General features: G+C 41.1%; 1 protein-coding gene across 1 annotated transcript in view; it reads left to right on the forward strand.

The window, feature by feature from the left end:
- The window catches only part of fgf11a (fibroblast growth factor 11a), a 135,212-nt gene that overhangs the window by 83,221 nt on the left and 30,850 nt on the right, over window positions 1–21,141 (forward strand). The window contains exon 3 of the mRNA XM_028564676.1: window positions 15,796–15,899. Within this exon, the coding sequence (XP_028420477.1) occupies window positions 15,796–15,899 (104 nt within the window). The remainder of the gene's footprint in view (window positions 1–15,795; window positions 15,900–21,141) is intronic.

A 21,141-nucleotide genomic window follows, 5' to 3' on the forward strand; every position in this document is an offset into this window, starting at 1 on the left:
GGGTGCCGTAGTGCCAAATATTGGGCCAATCAAAACCACCAATAAAGTGGCAACGGAGGTGAGACAAGGACAGGGGTTTGGAGGGTTCTGTCACTAAACCGATTAGGAAACAAACCGGGAAGGAAACCGATATCAAAGGTAAGAAGATATAAAAAAAAAAAAAAGAAATACACAAAAGAAAGAACAGAGAGAATAAATGCACCGAACAAGTGATGATGAGGGATGGAGCTGCTGCCTTGATTGTCACTGGATTTCTGAATTCGGTTTCTCAGCAAGGAAGAGAGAAGGAAAAAAACAAAAAAACAACTGAATGCGACAGGAAGACAGACAGTTTGACAGACGGGAGAAGAAAAGGAAAAAAACGGAGGACGGAGAGATGAAAGCTATTGACTCTCAGTGTGTACACCGAGAAGCCGTGAGGAAAAGCTTCATTCCCCTGACTTTTATCCACTGTAATTACCATCTCCCACTGTTGAGAGGGAAATTTCACTTATCTCTTTCTCTGCTCTGGAAAAAAAAAAAGTCTGCTCTTTCTCGCTCCGTCTAACTTTCCCCAGCGCTCGATAACGCTCCCTTCAAAGAGGGCAGAAAGGAATCCAAAAGACTTGAAAGGCAAGATGAGGGAAAAGTTGGCTCCGTGTGAGAGCCGCAGCTTTCAAGGAGGGAAGAAATGTGAACATCGAAAGCAAATGCTCCGTCAGCCAGATGAGGAGGGTGGGGGGGTTGGGGGGGGGGGAGTGCCAGGGCAGGCTCGTGAGGATGAGAAGCAGAGCACGAAGAATACCAAACGAGGAGAAGTAAGGACAGAGGATGCAGAGACGAGACGAGTGATGAAGAAACAGGCAGAGAAGGCTGCAGGGTAAAATAGGACAAAGATGAATGGACTCGGATGGAAAAGTATTGGTTTCACAGGATGGCGGGGCGGGGGGGCGATGACAGCAAGTGAAGAGGGAATTGAAAGGGAACAAATAAGGAAGAGAAATGGAGAAACGTATTAAAAAAAACCACACTGAGATAAGAAAAAGGTTGTTAATTCATGACAAGGCAGGGTTGAAAAGACAGAAAACACCAGGGAAAGAGAGAAGAAGACAGATGGACTGAAAGGGAGACCGATAAAGGCTCAGATGAATCGGCTGTGGAGAGGAAAGCCTGGGGGAAGAGGTGGAAGGTAAATAACGGGAGAGTGAAAGGTAGTTGTCTTGTCATCAACCACGAGGGAAATCAGGCGTGAAGCTCCTCTACGCGTCTTTTTTTTTTTTTTTTTTTTTTTTTTTAAAAGTCCTTAAAGCTCATTTTTTACATCCCAAATGACAAGCGTGTGAATTAGTTCCACACGTTGCCGACGCAAATCGACTTGTTTTTTAGCAGTCCAAGTGTCATTTTACTGATGGCCAACTGATTGGCCCATAATGCATTGCACTGCACATCCATGGTTAGATGGCAGTCATGTACAATTGGTAAAACTCTGTTTGCCGACCACCAAAGAGGGAGAGGATGAGTAAATTGAGTAAACTCAAGTCTGTAGGTATTTCTGATGACTAGTTAAAAGGCATAGTAATAATTAAACATTTAAAAAAATTATGTATATAGCTCCTTTTCATACAAGCAATGCAGAACAGCTTTGCAATAAGGAAGTTGCATGACAGACATACTTAAAATTAACATAAAAACAGGGATAGAATACCAAAATGAATGGATATTAAGAAAATAAAAGACTCTTAAAGCAGTAGCGCTAAGCCTACAACAGGCGGTCGTTCCTGTAATGAATAATTTGGGCTGAAAGTGTTCAAGAGCAGGTGTGTTCCATTTAAATCCCTCGCTCCTGCCCCGTCCACTATCGCTCTGCTCTCCAAGTAGCCTCTGTGCAACATATGCTGTTACCTAATGGTTTGAAACTACTACTACAAACGCAGCAGCCCATGTCTTGTTTCAAGATGTAGATATTTTGGGCTCTATTTTAACGATCTATCCGCACAGCGTGAAGCACCTGGCACAGGTGCGTTTAGGGCGTGTCCAAATCCACTTTTGCTGGTTTGACGGAGGAAAAAAGGGTCCGTGCGCCGGGCTCATGGCTCAAAAGGGTTGTACTTAGTGTCTTCATTAATTCATAGGTGTGTTTTGGGCGTAACATGCATAAACCAATCAGAGTGTCATCTCCCATTCCCTTTAAAAGCCAGGCGCGTTTGGACCTTGGCGCATTGTTATTATGATGGCAGATTTGCACCGTAATATTTTTATTTGTTGTCTTTTGCATGTGTGTGTGCTGCTGTACTTCCCTGTGTGTGTGTGTGTGTGTGTGTGTGTGTGTGTGTGTGTGTAACAAGCATAGTGTGTGCGCGCTGTGCATAAGCCTAGGCGCATTTTACTAATTTGTTAAAATAACAATGAAATGCTGCGCTATTGACTTTAGGTTTTTGTTGGTTAATGGCACGATCACTTCCCATTGCCTCAAGATGGCAATATGCCAAGAATGCACCTGAACACACCTCCCTGTAAGACCAGCACACCCATGGGCGCAAAGATGGTGCATTTGCTATTTAAACAACGTTGCGCTGGAGGGGGAATTTTGGCATTTTGGTAAATATTCACTTATTTTGAATTTGATGCCTGCACCACGTTCCAAAAGAGCTGGGACAGGGGCAACAAACGACTGGGAAAGTTGAGGAATGATACAATGCAATATTACATTACAATATTGTATTGATTCTTTGGACAACACGATATTTGTGCATATCACATACTCAGCCTTTGAATCGAATATAATTTCCATTAAATTTAGGGGCCTGCGATCAATACGAGGCAATATATGTCCATTTTACACAATCGGTTCCATTTATACCAACTCATGAAAGACAACTAAAATATGATTTGACATACATATTACTGAGCTCCTCCAGACATTTAAATGAAAAACAAACTGTTTTTGATAAAAATAATAAATATAAAGTGGGATATAAAAATAAAGGCCCATCTTAAAGATGATTATATGTATGGATATTTTCACTTTGCATCCATATATTGATCCAGGTCGATGTATTGTAAACACCCCTAGTAATTTTAAGCCTATAGACAGGGAATATGGAATACTTTGATTACTTTCAGTTTGTTGCATGTTTGAACTGCTGACAACAACGCTGTCAGTCACCAGTGAGGGGAACTCCACTGTTAAAAAGCTACACTGCCCTACAAAGGCAAAACGACGTAACATCATATTTGGGCAAAAATGAGTTAATGTCACTTTTGGGGTATTTGAGACCTCCTTTATCATGTGAATAAATATCGTGAGTCAATTTGATTGTTTTAACGAGAAAATAAAGGGCTATGACAACCGTAACATCCAAAACCATACCACAGCAGAAACCACAGCAGAACGCTATAACAGCTGTTACGGCTCTTTGCCTTTGTTCCGGCACGCTGAAGTTGAGTTAAGGTGTTCTGACTTTGTTTAGCCAGGCATCAAGAGAGATGTTACTGTGCCGCCGTGATGTTACTGTACTCTGGTCTCGTCATACTGTCAAAGTTTGCCGCTTTTAATTGTCACCAAACCCCGTAACATACACACGACATATCTTTCAAATAAAGTGGCGATGATTCCTATACTGTCAGTGTCAGTGAGAGCCCGGAGCTAGCTAACTTTAATCTGTCACGTAGCGCTAACTGCTGACACACCTCCTCACTTGGCGGAGCCTCACATCAGATGCTGAAAACGAATTATTAAATACACAGGCATCCTACCTTTCCATTCAATCCGATATAATCCATGGAAGATAAAATCCATAGCAAAGCATGTCATCTGCTGTATCCAGAACAATCTTACACAAATCCATAAAAGCACTAAGCTAGTTATTGCTAACGTCCGTACAAAGTAGGCTAACCTAAATCTTATCTCAGAATTAAAAAGTAGTAATCCAAGTCAAAAACAACCAAAGGTCTTCTATATAATTTAAAACAAATACCATGATGACTAGACCTTGGTTAGGTGTTCTTATAATGGATGTAAGTATGGTGAACAGCAAGCACATATTGATTATATGTCAGTTACTGCCTTTTGGCTTTGCATGACTCCTTTTTTTTGGCACATGATACAAAGGCGGAGTACAGTAACTGCCAAACAAGGGTCAAAGGTCAATTTTGAACTCAAGATTTTTTGCACACAAACATTTCTTCATTATAGCAACTAGTTGTCAAATTTTGGGAGTTCTACATATAATACTTTTGTATGAAACTCACACTCTAGCGAGTTAAGGTCTTTTGCCTTCGCAGGACAGTGCAGTAAATGATTCATTAGTTCAGCTTGAGGATTCTGTGTTAAAGGATGTTAATGCACTGGCCACCCAGCTCTCTGGTCCCTTTTACCAAAGAGGACTTGGTCTCCGGGAGTCTAGTTTCACATTGCCAGACCTTCCTCCACAGCGCTGCGGAGGAGGGTCTGGCTACTCCACACAGCATTCCGGGATTGGAGAAAAACATGCTCTGCTTTATTGGCATTTCTTTAAACCAATCGCAATCGTCTTGTGCGACGTTATGCGCCGGACGGAGCAACGTCGCCTCTGCAAAATCGCCCTGGGAAGGAACTTGTTTTGGTGGAACGTGTGTACGTTCAAAGGTTGTTGTAGTCGTGAAACAGAAAACTCTGATTGGACAGATAGTCTAGCTAGCTGTCTGAGATCCAAAGAGCAGTTAACCATAGTCCTCATCAATCCACCAGTAGGCCTGTCCTCGACTAAAGAAATTCTTAGTCGACTAACACTTTTGTCGACTAATTGATTAGTTGATTTAATTGACAGAGCTGTGAGCTTTGAGAGGTGGTTAAGACTAGAAAAGCTCAATATAGATGTAGTTAATTAACCATCTGTAAAACTGAGTTTCTCCACAATTAATCCTGCAAAAGCACCACTTTAAATCTTGTGTTTACCATAAATGTGCTCATAAGTTTCTTGGAAATGAGTAATTAAGCATGAATAAGCATAAAAAATGACTAATCGACTAAAGAAATCTTAGTCGACTAAGACCAAAACGGCCGATTAGTCGACTAATCGACTAAGAGGTGGCAGCCCTATCCACCAGAGTTAAAAATTACAACGCAAAGAAAAGCGGAAGGTAACTGACATCCGGCCAAAAAAAGAGTGACATCCGGAGGAATTTCCGGCGGCAACGGAGCAATCCCTGAAGTGGAACGTCGTGGATATAGACTACCTGGAGTCCAATAACTGTGTTTTGTTTAGCCCGTTGGACAACGAGCGACAGAAGACAATTCCATTTTTAGAAGTCTAAGTTCCTATCACGCCGCAATGCTTCCGTCCAGTCAGATCCATTCCACTAGGAGAAAGAATAAAGAGCCTGCGCCTGTCCAGAAGTTAAACTCTGCGGGACTTCTCACGGACGACTATAATCCTCTTCTCATTCCAGTGGAGACCAACTGGGCTACACAATACAACCCAGCAGAGCGCCAGCCCTGTGTGCAGGCCTGCAGATGCCCTCTGCATAGCTCAACTCTGTGTCTCTCTCTCTCCCTCTCACCCCATCTCCACTTTCTCCGTGCTTATTTATTGTGTAGATGATCTCAAGCCTCAAATTGACTTGTGGGATTGATTTGGCAACGCCCTCCACCCTCCCCCTTCATTTCCCTCCACCTCGTCTTCCTTTCCCTCCCTCGAAAGACTTTTGATTAATCCAGCGGCCTCCTATGTGAGTTGCAGAGAAAAAAAGCGAGTCAAACGAAAGGACAGAGAGAGAGAGAGAGGGGGGATGAGGGAAAACCAAAGAGAGATGGGTTGCCTCTTATTATCCAAGCTGAAAGTTATGTGATCCATTTGATAAGAAAAGCTCTTTTTGATTGAGGATGAGAAAAGAAAAAAAACTTTCTTGGGAGGGAAAATAAAGAGAGAGAGAGAGATGAAGGAAACAACTGACAATGGAGAGTGTCTGAGAAGTAGGGAGTAATTGACCATTCGTTAAGCCCTGCTACTGTTGCTACGCCTGCCAAGCTTTCCATTCTTACACAGTACATCGTTAACAAAGGAACTCTGGTTAACTAATGAAGCTACCATTAGTTTGGTGGCATGGTTGAAAGCATTTTCTTCCAGCTGAGTAGTATTAAAATAAGAATCCCGTGTGCGCTCAGTGAGTAGCAGGCTATGTGGGTTCATCAACACCACAGCAAGACTGCTGGTAAATGTAAGGCTACATCCACACTAGGCAGCGTTATTAGGGGAATGTGCGATATGCGGTGATGCTGATGGATATCGCGATAACGATATTACTTGCCATCAATAAACGGATATTAAAATGTACGCATTTCTGCTGCTTTCAAGATTCTGCTCAAACACAACAAATTACTTGTTGAATTTAAAACTAGGGCTGGGTATCGTTAAAAAAAATTCAGTACCAGTACCACTACCAATATCGTGACTTTGCTACCGGTTACTAAATGGTACTATTTTTGATAGCAATTTTACAAAATCCACTTTAACTGAAAGAATTTACAATAGGTCACATTGCGGCACACAGTTGTATTTATTTTTCAACTCCTACTACAGTACGTGAGCCCTGTCTCTGTGTGTAACGTTATTCCTGCCTGCTTCTACTGCGCGTAACGTTAAGACAGCCAATCACCAGCTTTATTAGATCTTGGTAGAAGCATGCTGCATGCTTATTGGCTCACTGACACTGATGAGATTCACTCGTTAGGTATTGAATGACGAGGCATTTTTCAATACTCAATACTAAGGAGGCAGTTTGGACGGTGTGAAAAGAAATGAAAGGAAATCATTTCCAGCATTCTTTTATTGAACATATTGAACATTGAATCTAATAAAAAGGCACCACTAAAAAAACATGAATGATAGTTACATTTTAAAGTGCAGTTTTCTACTGATATTTACTGATATAACAAAGTCTTTCGCGATATGTCGCAGCCTTTCGCGATATGTCGCAGCCTTTCGCGATATGTCGCAGCCTTTCGCGATATGCTGTAGCCTTTCGCGATATGTTGCAACTTTTCACTATATGTCGCGGTCTTTCGCGATATGTCACAGCCTTTCACAATTTGTCGCAGCCTTTCGCGATATGTCGCAGCCTTTCGCGATATGCTGCAGCCTTTTGCGATATGTCGTAACCTTTCACGATATGTCGTAACCTTTCGCGATATGTCGCAGTCTTTCGCGATATGCCGCAGCCTTTCGCGATATGCCGCAGCCTTTCGCGATATGCCGCAGCCTTTCACGATATGTCGCAGCCTTTCGCAATATGTCGCAGCCTTTCGCGATGTGTTTATTGCGCTAGTTGATATCGCAATGACGTTAAAACAGCTATATATTGTGCAGCCCTAATCCACACTACTACTTTTTGGTTTGAAAACAATTATCTTTTGCTACGTTTACGCCTTACGTCACACTACCCTGTGTTTTTTGAGCCCCTAAAGAGGCGGAATTTCGGAAAAACTGCTGAGCCAGTTTTAGTTTGACAACTCCGGGGTTGTTTGGAGTTTGGCAGGACGAAAACGGAGACAATTGGAAATGACGACACAGTAAGTCTTCGGTCAGTGTTATCGGTTAGGTAGGCTTTACGTTACATATCTTTGAGGAACCGTTCCACCTCGCCGCTGGTCCAAGCTAATAAATCCCCTGCTCTTACTTTTCGTTATTTGTTCTTTTTTCCCTAAGGTATTTTCAATCCTTGATTTTCAACTTCAGAGTATTGCCGTACAATCTGCTTGTTGTTTAACATGCATCCCTAGTGCATGCGAATGGTCCTGTGTTATGCGTCGCCAGTCGTGTTAATGTGGACAGAAATTAGTTCTGCTACGGAACTACAACGCTTGCGTGTACGGAGATCGTTTTTGTTTCCAAACACCGTTTCACAAATGGAAACGCAGTAGTGTGGATGTAGCCTTAAAGACTGAGGGAAAACTAGAGAGAAGGGAAAGGGGAGGGCAAGGAGGGTGGCGGTGTGTGTGCGCGCCATGCTCTATTTGTCATCCCGGCCATGGTCTTTGGTGACACCTTGTTCATTTGCCAAAGCGACTGTTTGAGATGCAGGCATCGATCGAGCAAACAGAAGCTGGGCCCTGAAGATAGAGACTGAGGGAGAGAGAAGCGTGTGCAGTTTCATTACCAACGTTCAAATCGCACCTTCAAACCGGACAGACATCCCTATCTGTACTGTGTTTAGTGCAGAAGTGGAAAGTAATACAGTAAGTACTGTACTTAAGTACAAATTTGAGGTACTTGTACTTAACTTGACTCTTTTCATGCCACTTTCTACTTGTACTCTACTACATTCATCTGACAGCTTTAGTTACAAGTTACTTGCAAATTAAGATTTGTGCACATAAAACACATGTAGTTTATAAAATACAATGTTTTATTATAAATTAAACTACCCAACAATATACAGGCCTACAAGTCCAACTAAAATGAGTAGCCTATTAAACACAGCACTGTTTGGATCGTTTCCAGTTTTCTAAAATGTGAGGATTTTTCGGCATTGAGTACTTTTAATACTTTAAGTAAATTGTCTTGATGATACTTACATACTTTTACTTAAGTATCATTTTCAATGCAGGACTTTTACTTGTAACAGGGTATTCTTACAGTGTGGTATTAGTACTTTTACTTAAGTAAAGGATCTGAGTTCTTCTTCTACCACATGTCATTTATATTGAAGTGACAGATTACAGTTAAAACTGACCATATACCAAGTGCCCATATTATGAAAAAAAATCACTTTTTCTGGGATTTGGGGTGTTATTTTGTGTCTCGGGTGCTTCCACACTAGAGCTTAGATCGGGCCCAAAAAAAATCCAGCCCGTGCACGTTGTGTCCGAGCCCGGCCCGGCCCGACACATTAACTGGAATTATGAGCCCGAGCCCAATTTCAACCCGACACTTTTTTAATCCGTGGGCCGTCATAACTGACGTTCTCAACTACGCTTCAGAGTTGTTTGAACTGCAGAAATCTGTTTAAAATGATCTAAATGAATAATGCAACAAGAGCGAAGCATGTAAACTGCGCTGTTTGTTTATTATGAATGGAAAGGATCGCAAATGGATCTGAATGAAGAAACTTAAAAAAAAACTCAACGTAGGCTATTTCTATGGGAGGGCTTGCCTCCTAGCCTCGTGAGACCGTCCTGATCTCGCAAGCTCCAGTTTTCCACTCGCAGATCAGTCTGGCATCTTGAGGCAGAGAAAATTTGGAGCCGTTAGCCAAACGACCGGGCCAATGAGCGTTGGTTTTGAGGTGGGTTAGGTGGTGATAGACCGATGGTTTATCCAATCAGCTAACCAGTATTATCAGCCAGAGGTAGCCCTAATTCTGTTAGCCGCTCGCTAATGCTTTTTTTCTCTTGGATCCTTCTTTTGGAATATGGTCCGGGAACCTGAAATGGTGCCTTTTATTCCTAAATTCTCGTTACACAAACGGCAAATCTCCTTTACCGACATGTTGCTTGCATGCTGAGCTTACGAGCTATGCTTTGCCTGCAGCAGCAGGGGCGGGCTTGTGGTTGTATTTTCATACGCTTCGTGGATCTGATTGGTTGATTTGGCCCGTCTATCACCAACATAGGTGATAGACAGATGGTTCATCCAATCAAATAACCAGTATTCCGCCCCTTCCCAAAAGTTCTCCAACGGAAAGTTCCCAGATGGATATGCCAAGCAAATGCGAAGCAATCCATCTGGCGGAGTCAGGTTACTTGCCTCCCCCTCGGGGAACCTATGCTTGGAGAAGTAACAAAAGAGGGCGCTGAAGGCTGACTATCATCTTTTCTGCCATGGCGAGCCTGCTTCATGTGTCTGTTCATCATCCACTTCTCCGTTTTATTTCCTGTCATAGGCGAACAGCGGCCGCACTTAATGCACTCAACAAAGCCGACACATATGTTGTCACTGCCCACGACTTGTTTAAAATGGTTCCATACTTCCGACTTTCCTCCAAACTTGCTCAAAGGTAATTCTCCTGTTTTTCTTTTTTTCTTTACATCCTCAAGCTCCATGTTGCACTTAAGCTCCACAATACAGCCCAGCAGCCCCGGTGTGATGTGTGCGAGAGGAGGAGACTCGGCGCATGATACATGTTGCATTTTGTAACTGTAGTCCAACTTGTGTAACTTTTTGGACACATTTGTTACTTTGGCCTAAATATAGCCTATATAGATACTAGTTCTGATTATGGCATAGCTCTCCCCACCCAATTAGGCTAAAGTAATGATTAAAGAAAACACAAATGCTTGATCAAGGGCCTGGCCCGGACCGAGGATAGTGGCGAAAAATAACAGGTCGGGCTCGGGCTCGGGCTCGGGCTCGGGCAGAGAATCTAAACTCTATTCCACACGCATACAAACTTGGGAAAAACCTGAGTGAGATACGGGTTTCTGAATGTGTCCTGCCTTCAGTCTCCGGGTGAGAATCTGCACGGCTTTCTACGTCATTAGCCGAAACGAGCTGGCTAACCGCAACCGATAGCAATGGTTCTCAATGGCAAAACACTGCTACAACACACACAAGTTCACCATAATCTACAAAAGAACTACTTACATGTCCCTGTTCTGCAAAGTTGGAAGTGTGCCCTTGTTTAGAAGAAGTCTCCCAGCTAATCCTGCCTTGTAACTGACCGAAGTTGAAGAAACAGCCTTTTTTTTACTGTCTATGGAGCTAGCTAGCGGATAAATGCTCCTTACCTAGCTACTGTGCATGTGCGAGTGCCAACAAATATGATACAGAAGTAAGATGTCTCACTCTGTAGCTAAAACAGAGAGCTCAACACACAGGGTGAAAAGAGGAGCTGCAGCAATGTGCAGTACAACAAAAATATGATGTTTTTTGAAAATGAAACCATGTAAACCTATTCTGGTACAACCTCAAAATATTAATTATGAACCTGAAAATGAGCATAATATGAGCACTTTAAACATTGAAATGTACAACTTTTTAAATAGAATCCAAGCTTGTAAGTTTTCCTTAAGTGGAATGGATGTTGCCTGAAAACTAGGACAAATAAAGTTGTATGTTCTTTTTAGTTTTTAACTAATTACTAATGACAAGAACAAGACTTTCTTGAAGCTTAAATAATTCACTTCAAAACTCAATAGTTCTGACAAGGTTGAATTTGAGTATACATTTTTTTCCCCCATTATGGTCAGCATTGACTTTCTATCTCCGTCTGATAACTTAACTTCCATCCATTATGTTGGCAGAACTTTTGATTTGAAATTGATTTGTTTAAAAGAAGCTAATGGCTCCATGAATCTAAAACATTCTCCTGAGACTTCATCTTTCATCTGAGTAAGAGATCCGTCATTTTGACAACCACGCTGCCACCTCATAATGCATTCCTATCATTTGTCAAAGAAAAGCAAAAAACCTCACACATGCTGCAAACTCTTACAATGATGCTGCTTTTGGTATTCTCACCAGAGTTTGGTAGTTCAGTAAAAGCTGATTCCAAGACAGCGCTATCTGCTAGTGCCTTTTTTTTTAAATGACCAGTGACACATTATTTAGGATTTTATAATGTTGGAGTTGTGCAAACACAAGTCGGAAGTTTCCTGGTCTTCATTGGCAGACTTTTGTCATGATCATCCTAAAATATAGCTAGTAGTTTGATTTTCTCAGTAATCTATTCCATCTGCTGACAAAGAAAGAAATGTTGAAAGCTCCAGAAAAAGTTAGTAAGAGGGCCTTGAGTTATAATTTCTTTTTGTCAACCTACTGTTTCAAAAGTCAATGATTACTATTTTCAAGCTCCACCTGAAATTTGAAAGGAATAGTTTAAAATACTTAAAGGACATTTAAGGAATAGTTAACACATTTTGGAAAATACCCTTCGGCAACCGCCTAGATGCAAACACTTTCTTGCAGTTCTTGCCGTCCGGCGGTTACTGCTAGAAGTTCAGCACGGTGAATTCTGAGGGCCCTATCTTTTACCCGGCGCAGCGCAATAATATGTATCCAAAATAATCAAAGCCTAAGCTTGTTGGTAGTATCCTAATTCTGATGTTTAGTAAATGTCTATGTTTAAACATTCGATTCCAGTTCCAAAGACTTAAAGGGCCCTATCTTGCACGACTCAGTTAGTGTCTTTGCTAGTTTAAGACCGACGCAGTTGTCAGTTTCCCGTCCAGCGGCCACGTTGTTTGAATAGCAAACGCACCTGCGCCCATCTTTGCGCCCATGGGTGTGCTGGTCTTACAGGGAGGTGTGTTCAGGTGCATTCTTGGCGTATTGCCATCTTGAGGCAACAGGAAGTGATCGCACCATTGACCAACAAAAACCTGGTCTAAAGTCAATAGCGCAGCATTTCATTGTTATTTTAACAGTGCATTAGTAAAATGTGCCTAGGCTTATGCACAGCGCGCGCACACTTTGTTACACACATACAGGGAAGCGCAGCAGCACACAAACATACAAAAGATTATGAATAAAAAATATTACGGTGCAAATCCACCATCATAATAGCAATGCGCCAAGGTACAAACGTGCCTGGCTTTTAAAGGGAATGGGAGATGACACTCTGATTGGTTTATTGCATGTTACGCCCAAAACACACCAATGAATTAATGAAGACACTAAGTACAACCCTTTTGAAACATGCGCCCGGCGCACAGATCCTTTTTTCTGTGGTTAAACTAGGGTTAGGGTTACACCTCGCATTCACACGGCTCTTTCAGAGCCCCTAAACCAGAGACATTTGAAAACACTTCTGAACCCGTTGTTGCGGTTTCAACGGCCAAGGAAAAAGATCCATCCAATACACAAAAAACAGTTTTACTGGGAGTTACGTGCTGTAACTGTTTCTCAGTGACCAACGGGCAGCCGCAGTGACTTCCTGGACTCTCGAGAAGATTCCAGGAAGTCACAAGACCTAAGTCGTTACAGCACATTAGTCCCAGTCCACAGACTGAAAGTGGTATCGATTTTCGAACTAATTCTTGGCAAAAACAAGCCCATTTTCCCAAAATGTTGAAAGATTCCTTTTAAGTAATGTAATTACAGCTGTTGTGTGTTCAGCCTTGTGCAGCTTGTCTGTCGGTGGTTGTTTTTCTCATCCCAGGTCCCAGTCCAAACGCTTCAGGGGCTTTAATCGTCATGGTAGCATTTGGCCATCATGACAGTGTGACCGTGGAGCAGCTGGCAGCGGAGGCTGTGTCAGTTTCACTCGGCTCACCGTGTCACATCTTATGAAGGCACTGTTAGATGGCATGCACTCGAGGTGGTCTGAGAGGGATAAACACACACGTGCAAACACACACACAGGGCTGGACAATATTTGTTATTGCCATCGCAATATCAACTGGTGCAATATACACATCACGAAAGGCTGGGACATATCGCGATAGACACAAAAAGGATTTTTTTGTGTTGGTTGAAAGAAAATATCCGTAGAAAACTGTACTTTGAAAATGCATTCTTTGGTTTGGTGCTGCCTTTTATATTGAATTCAATGGTCAATTTGTTCAATAAAAGAATATGTTTATATATATATATATATATATATATATATATATGTTTATATATATATATATATATATATATATGTTTATATATATATTTATATATATATATATATATATATATATATATATATATATATATATATTTATATTTATATTAGGGCTGTCAATCGATTAAAAAAATTAACTAATTAATTGCACAATTTGCTGTAATTAATCGCGATTAATTGCTTTTTTAAATTGAGACTGAATCTTATAATAATGGATATTTAAATGCTAAATCACTTAACTTTGCAAAAAACCAAACAAGGAAAGGTTCCGCTAAGTTCAGAATGTTTAATATCTTTCAGAACAACAGCAGCAACAATTTGGCTTATTTAGTCCTGCTGAAGGCTGCTGAAACGGCTACAAACTGTCTGACTTGAGAGCAGATTTTTGTCACCGTCCCCGGCTGCTGTCGCCTGCTCTCGTCTACTTTACAGGCGAGGAGCAGTTCATCTCCAACGAGCCGAGAGTTCAGTCGGCGGCAGGGCAGTCGGGACTCACCCGGAAATGGCGAGCGGAATGAGGTGACTAGTCTCAAAATCTGACGAAAATCTTCTAAACTGACCTTTGTTGAGCTGAAATGAAGACAGATTCAGCAACTGCACGGCCTATTTCTCGCTTAAAATGTTTTCAGAAACACGTTTCAGTGAACTATCTTAGTACAATATGAGATTGTATTCTGAACGGCCGCCATGACAGTCTGGCTTTGGATTTCCGGAGAAAACAAACCCATGTGACGCGTTCGTCCAATCAGCTGCCGGTTTTCATTACTTGGGCAACAATACCGAGTAGCGCCGCCTGCTGTTATGGAGACGTATTATGTTTCTCAGTCGCCACATGAAGTAAACAAACACAGCTGCGTTAATTTCGTTAATTTTTTTTAACGAGTTAAATATTAAAAAATTAACGCGTTAATTTTGACAGCCCTAGTATATATATAATATGTATATGTATATATATATATATATATGTATGTATATATATGTGTGTATATATGTATATGTATATATGTGTATTTTTATATATATGTGTATATATATATATATATATATATATATATATATATGTATATATATGTGTATATATGTATATATATGTGTATATATGTATACATATGTGTATATATGTATATATATGTGTATATATGTATATATGTGTATGTGTGTGTGTATGTGTATATATATATATATATATATATATATATATATATATATATATATATATATTCTCATATCGTGCAGCCCTTACAGACATGGATTTGGACTTGGACAGACAAGCACCTAACAAATTACATTCAGGCAAGCCCACTTCTGACAACAGATTCAAACACACTTTGTGTGTGTGTGTGTGTGTGTGTGTGTGTGTGTGTGTGTGTGTGTGTGTGTGTGTGTGTATGTTCTTGTTTAACTATATTTGTGGGGTCCAAAAACCGGGAATACAGTATACTTGTGGGGTCCGGACAACTTTGTGGGGCCAAAATGCTGGACCCCACAACTTCAGAGGACTGTTTGAGGGTTAAGACTTGGTTGTAAGATTAGGGATAGAATTAGGTTATGGTTAGGGTGAGGGTAAGGGTTAAGGTTAGGCATTTAGTTGTGATGGTTAAGGTTAGGGTAAGGGGCTAGGGAATGCATTGTGTCAATGACGGGTCCCCACAAAGATAGTGAAACGCACTGTGTGTGTGTGTGTGTGTGTGTGTGTGTGTGTGTGTGTGTGTGTGTGTGTGCTTGCGTGTGTGTGTGTCCCTCGCTCCAGTGGCTCAGTTGAAGTTAGTTTATATGGAGAGTTATGCACATAAGAAATCCAAGGTTCCACAGGAGGGGTATTCAGCAAACTGCATTACAAAGCGCTGTTTACTGTGTCGGGACAGACCAAATGAATTCAAAGCAAGCTCGGGCAATGTCGCCGTCTAATGTATTCCTAAAGCTCTCCGCTAAGCTACACTCTCTCGCTATCTTTCTCTCTCCAGCAGGGGGATTCTCCGTGCAGTCACTCCCACCCCATCCCCAGAGCTACCAGACTTTATTCCTCCTAAATTTCCCTCTCCTAATCCTTTCATGCCTCTCCATCTCTTTGTTTTTTTTTTTTTTTTTTTTTTAACACACTTCCCATTCCCGCCTCCGACTGATCTACTGTACAACAGGGAGGATGACATATCAGACTGCTGGAAAGCAATTGTCTTGTTATGCTGCGAGGAAGCACCGTGAGCACTGTTAAGAGAGAGAATAATTGCTCTAACACCACTCCTCCCTCTCTGTTTTTTTTTTTTTTTTTTCTTCTTCTTTTTCTTCCAGTGCAGTTCAACTTGATTCCTGTGGGGCTCAGGATAGTGGCCATCCAGAGCACCAAGACGGGGCTCTACGTTGCCATGAACAGCGAGGGCTACCTCTACACTTCGGTACGGTCAGCACATACAGTACAGTAACACCGTAAGCCTTTAAAGACTCCAATCACCATGTGATTTCTAGAGCTGCAAAGATTATTTCATTAGTTACCAAATATTAAAGTAATCGCCAAGGGGTTTGTAGATAGGGAGTAAATTGTGCTTGCGAATTTGAAATTTTACTGCTACCAAGGATCTATAAAAGAAGACGGTTTGAGTTTATTGCCAAGTTAGGGCTCAGCAATATATCCATATTATATCAACATTGATATATGAGGCTAGGTATCATTTTAAATTTTTGATATTGTAATATCGTGATATGACACAAGTGTTTTTTGTCTTTTCTTAGATTTAAAGGCTGCATTACAGCAAAGTAACAGGGTTTCTGCGGTTCTACGTCCATGCAACGCTACCTCTTATGCTTCCGCAGCGCTTTTTTTCTTCTTTTTTTTTATCCCGTGGTGTTGTAGTTCTTTCTTTTGCTAGTCTAAATATAATTTGCTGTATATTCATAGACTATTATTACTCTGTTTCACTTTTATTCAATTTGAATAAATTAATTTACTACAACTCTGCATATTTTTATGTTGTGATATAGGTCTTATACAGTCCCTCCAGGTTTTCACGGCCTTTTTTTGATTGTTGCTGCCCAAAATGCCTGATTTTGCGGGAGCTTTTGGAAAAAACGATAAAGTTGCGATGTCTCCTGTATCTTTGTTGCAATGAAGTTGCAAGAGACAGTGAAAGTTGTAAAAAAAAGATAATTTTTTTGTTGTATAGTTCTTTTGAAACAGCGGCAGCTTTCAGCGACTTTAGAGAAATCGTTACAGCGTACTTTGATGTTAAAATTTCTACAGGTTGGCAGGACTCAATGAAATGTCTTTCGCTGTACGCTTTGTTGCTAAATGTCAGATGTTCGAGTCACACACATCTTGTCTTCATATCAGAAACGAGGAAATGAATTTGGCGACGTGCGCGTGTTACGTCATCCCATCCTCACTCCCGCTTGGTCAGTGGCTCTCAGAGTCACACACTGATACAAAGTCTGGCACGTGGGACTGCTGGGATTGGTAGAAGTTGCGGGAAACTCCGGTTATTGGTCAAATCAGCGGAAAAGTTGCGGTCATTGGTCAAAATTGTGAGTCGCACCAAATTCACTCCGATTGGTTGAAGACTCGTGAATTGTTGCGATCGCGACATCGCGAAATCCCGGAGGGACTGCTTATATTTAATTCATAATGGACTTCAAAAGTCTTACATTTGACTCGGTGAAACCTGCAGAAACCCTGAGTAATGTCATTTTCTGAACATACCAGACTCTTCTAGCTGTTCTATGATTTGCCTTTACCCACTTAGTCATTGTATCCATGTTATTGGTGATTGATATCGGGTGATGACTCAGAAATGATGTTGGGAGACCTCAAAGATGACAACATGTAGGCTGAAATATCCAACCTATCAGTGATTATTTATCAAAACTTTCATTGTGTAAACATTTTGTGAAAGCACCAATAGTCAACCCTACAATATCGCAGCAATATCGACATTGATGTATTTAGTCAAGAATATATATGTGATATTTGACTTCCTCCATATCGCCCAGCTCTATGCCAAGTAAGTACTTACAAGGAATTTGCCTTGATGGTTGGTGCATACATAAACAAACACACATATTGGGGACATTATGAAATAAACAATAAATACAGAAACAAATATATACAAGATAGCTGTTTAACATATGGAGGAAAAAAAAGTGGCTGAATAGATTGAGTGCAGAATGTGCAACAAATATATAGTATGTGCAATTGGCAAAAAGTTAAAGAAAATGTATCTGATTCCAGCTTCTTCAATGTGAATATTTTCTGGTTTCTTCACTCCTCTGTGACAGTACACTGAATATCTTTGAGTTGTGGACAAAACGAGACATTTGAGGACGTCTTCTTAGGCTTTTGGGAAACACGGATCAACATTTTTTCACCGTTTTCTGACATTTTATAGACCACAACAACTAATCGATTAGTCGTGACAGCAATAGGCCGATTAATCGACTATGAAAACGATCGTTAGTTGCAGCTATAGATATTACACTGCCGGCTTTGGATTTGCTTGTGTACAAGGCAGTGTGTGACAGCAACGCATGCATTCTATATGTTGTTTGTAGAGTTTGTTGAAATGGAAGTAATAGAGAAATATATGTTGGGTTACATGAAAGCTTTTAAAGTCAGTCTGTGTGGCAGCGTTAGTTACAGTAGATAGATGTGTGTGCTAGCCTCTAACACACTACTTGTTGCTGCCTTTAAAAGTAACGGAAGAACACAATAGGCCTGTATATTTATCATTTATTGTCATATTAGAGCTGAATGTATGTAATGCATGTACTGTAACTTAGCACACACAGTATGATTTACAAAAAAGGGATGATAAAGTTACTCCGTGTGTAGGATACCGCTGGGCTCGTGCTTAAATCGGATATATGAAAATGTTAACATTTGTGTCTCATCTGCTTTGCCAAGGCTTCATTTTGGATATACATATAGTATATAGTAACTGTCAAGCAAACCCAATACAAACCACGTCACCATTCATAAAAAAAAATTAAAAAAAATGTCACCCAGTCTTCATTCACAATATATGTTCACCATGTTATGATAATTAACCATATGCATATTAATTATATGTTACTCCAGAAGCTTTGCAGATACCAGTTTTGCACTGTGAACTGTTAAAAATGGCAACACACACACACACACACACACACACACACACACCATGACATGACACAGTGCTGAGACAAAGTCTTTTCACTCTGACCTGGTTCCCTTTTACTCACCCAGTTACAGGCTAAGGTAGGGAAACTGTGGTTAACGTCTGCATGCGTCTGTGCTAGCAGTCTCCCATTCTCGGTCACAGCAACACTTGTAAAACTGCTACAATTTGTAAAACAGCTCACACGGTACTTGCAGAGAGTTGTTTTGCACTGATGTACAGAGGAAAGCGGAGGCAGATGGAAGAATAGGCGGAGAGACAGAGGGTGGATCAGAGTGCACTCTATCAGGGTGCGGGGAAGCTCTTTTATTTCTGCCTTTCTCCTCTTGGCACACAGGCAAAGTGTGTGAGATCTTGTTTGAAGTGCATCGGTGCGCTCACTTCAAAGTCCATCTAACGCTGCCTGCATGCATACTATACTGCCAGAGACAGGGAGAGCAGATGCAGGGTTTCCATCAGGTGGAACAATGCAAAATCAGCCCGGGAAAGAGCACACATACACTGATATACACGACGGCTGCCGCCGCATATACAGTATTAGAACATCTTTAAGTTGAAACCCGCACATTACTTAATGTCTGTCCTTAATTCTAGCAGCTTCCCACTTTGCCAACCACAAATTGCAGTGAGACGTAACAGAAGTCTTGAAAGTCCAAAGCCCTTCTTGGTCCACAAATCACATAACATGACTTAAAGTAGTTGGAAAATCTGGCTTGAACTGAGTTCTTGTTGGCTCTTTAAGTTTTGTTGCTTGGTGATTGTACAGTCCTGAGCCTCGGTTTCAAATCTCTACTTGTGATTACTTGGGACTTGGGAAATGTCAATATTATTTTAAGCAGGGTCTTAAAATTGTGGTCAATCAGACCATAGGTTGTGCCAGAGACGAAGACGCCCCAACTAGTAGTTTCCTGTATCTGTGCCTCGTGGGCTCCGCCATGGCCACGCCTCTTTAGGAGACTAGCGGCAGGTCCTGAGTGCATTGATTCCAATGGGAGAAGTGAACGTCAACACAGATTATGACCGATTCTTTCGCCCCCATAGTCAAGTAAATATTGGAGCCATTCTTCACAAGCCACATATCTCCAGCACATTCTGACACTAAAATGGCATTTTTCAGGGAGGACAAATCAGGAGAAATAAACTTAGTTTGAGACTCGTTTCTGTCTCAGGACCAAACTCTTGTTGAAATCTGGCCGCACAGAGAAGCTAACGTCTGTGAATGTCCTAACAAAACAATTTTTTTTTTTTTTTTTTGCTGTGTAAATATCTGTTAGCAGAAGAAAATACTAATGAATTATACGTATCGTATATATGTATCAATTTTCATCCATCCACATGACGTTCATTACTTTTTCAAATGAGGCCACGCCCATTTAGGAGACCGGAAGTGTGTACCGTGTCATATCATTGGCATTTTAGTGATCTTTAGTAAACTTTTCACTTGTTGTAGAGATCCTGGACACCCTGGCAAAACAACATACAGCATCAGGGAAAGTTGCTAAAGCTTTCCGAAAATAACTGAAATTTGATCATTATTATATTATAAAAAGTTTGTCTGAGTCAAAACTGAAGTAAACACAGAAATTAGCTCCCTGGATTAGCTTGCCAACTAGCAAACTAATGCTCCATATTAATCTGAAGTAATAATGGATATTTATTATGCATTCTTACACATAGCATTAATCTACTCCCTTTTAAAATCCAACAATTTCTGAGTTTACTAAAGACCAGCATTTGAAATGTCAGATTAAATTTTCTTTGGGAGGCTTTAGGGAACGCTGCTTGCCTCAATAGATGATGTAATACCACAGTCGTGTTTATGCTCTTGGTAAACCCACTTTGCCAGACCTTCCTCCACAGCGCTGCGCAGGAGGATCTGGCTAGTCCACACAGCATTCTGGGATGGGCTCTGGTTTATTGGCGTTTCTATAAACCAATCACAATCGTCTTGGGCGGCGCTAAGCACCGGACGGAGCAACGGGGCCTCTGTAAAATAGCCTCGGGAAGGAACTTGTTTTGGTGGAACATGTGTACATTCAAAGGTTGTTTTAGTTGTGCAACAGAAAACTCAGATTGGACAGATAGTCTAGCTAGCTGTCTGGATTTACCCTGCAGAGATCTGAGGAGCAGTTAACCATAGTCCTCAGAAATCCACCACAGTTTAGAACGCCAACACAAAGATAGCGGAAGGAATATCCGGCAGCACCGGAACAGTCCTGGAAAGGAAACGTCGTAGCTATAGACTATGCTCTTGGAGGCAAAATTATTGAAAAGTTTCAGGATTTCCTTTGTCTTTTATCACGATAAATCGTCAGGAGCGTTGTTTGAACTTGCTGAAATGTCAGAAGTAGCCCCAATCCATATTTTAACCTAACTCTACCCCTACTGTACTATGACCCCCCACCCCCCCTTTTCACCTAATGAGCCCCAGAAAATGGTCCTTGCACATGACTTTTCCAGGGCTCGGAACATCCCCCCTAGACAGTAAAAA

Source organism: Perca flavescens, chromosome 19, assembly GCF_004354835.1.
Source record: "Perca flavescens isolate YP-PL-M2 chromosome 19, PFLA_1.0, whole genome shotgun sequence".
NCBI lineage: Eukaryota > Metazoa > Chordata > Actinopteri > Perciformes > Percidae > Perca > Perca flavescens.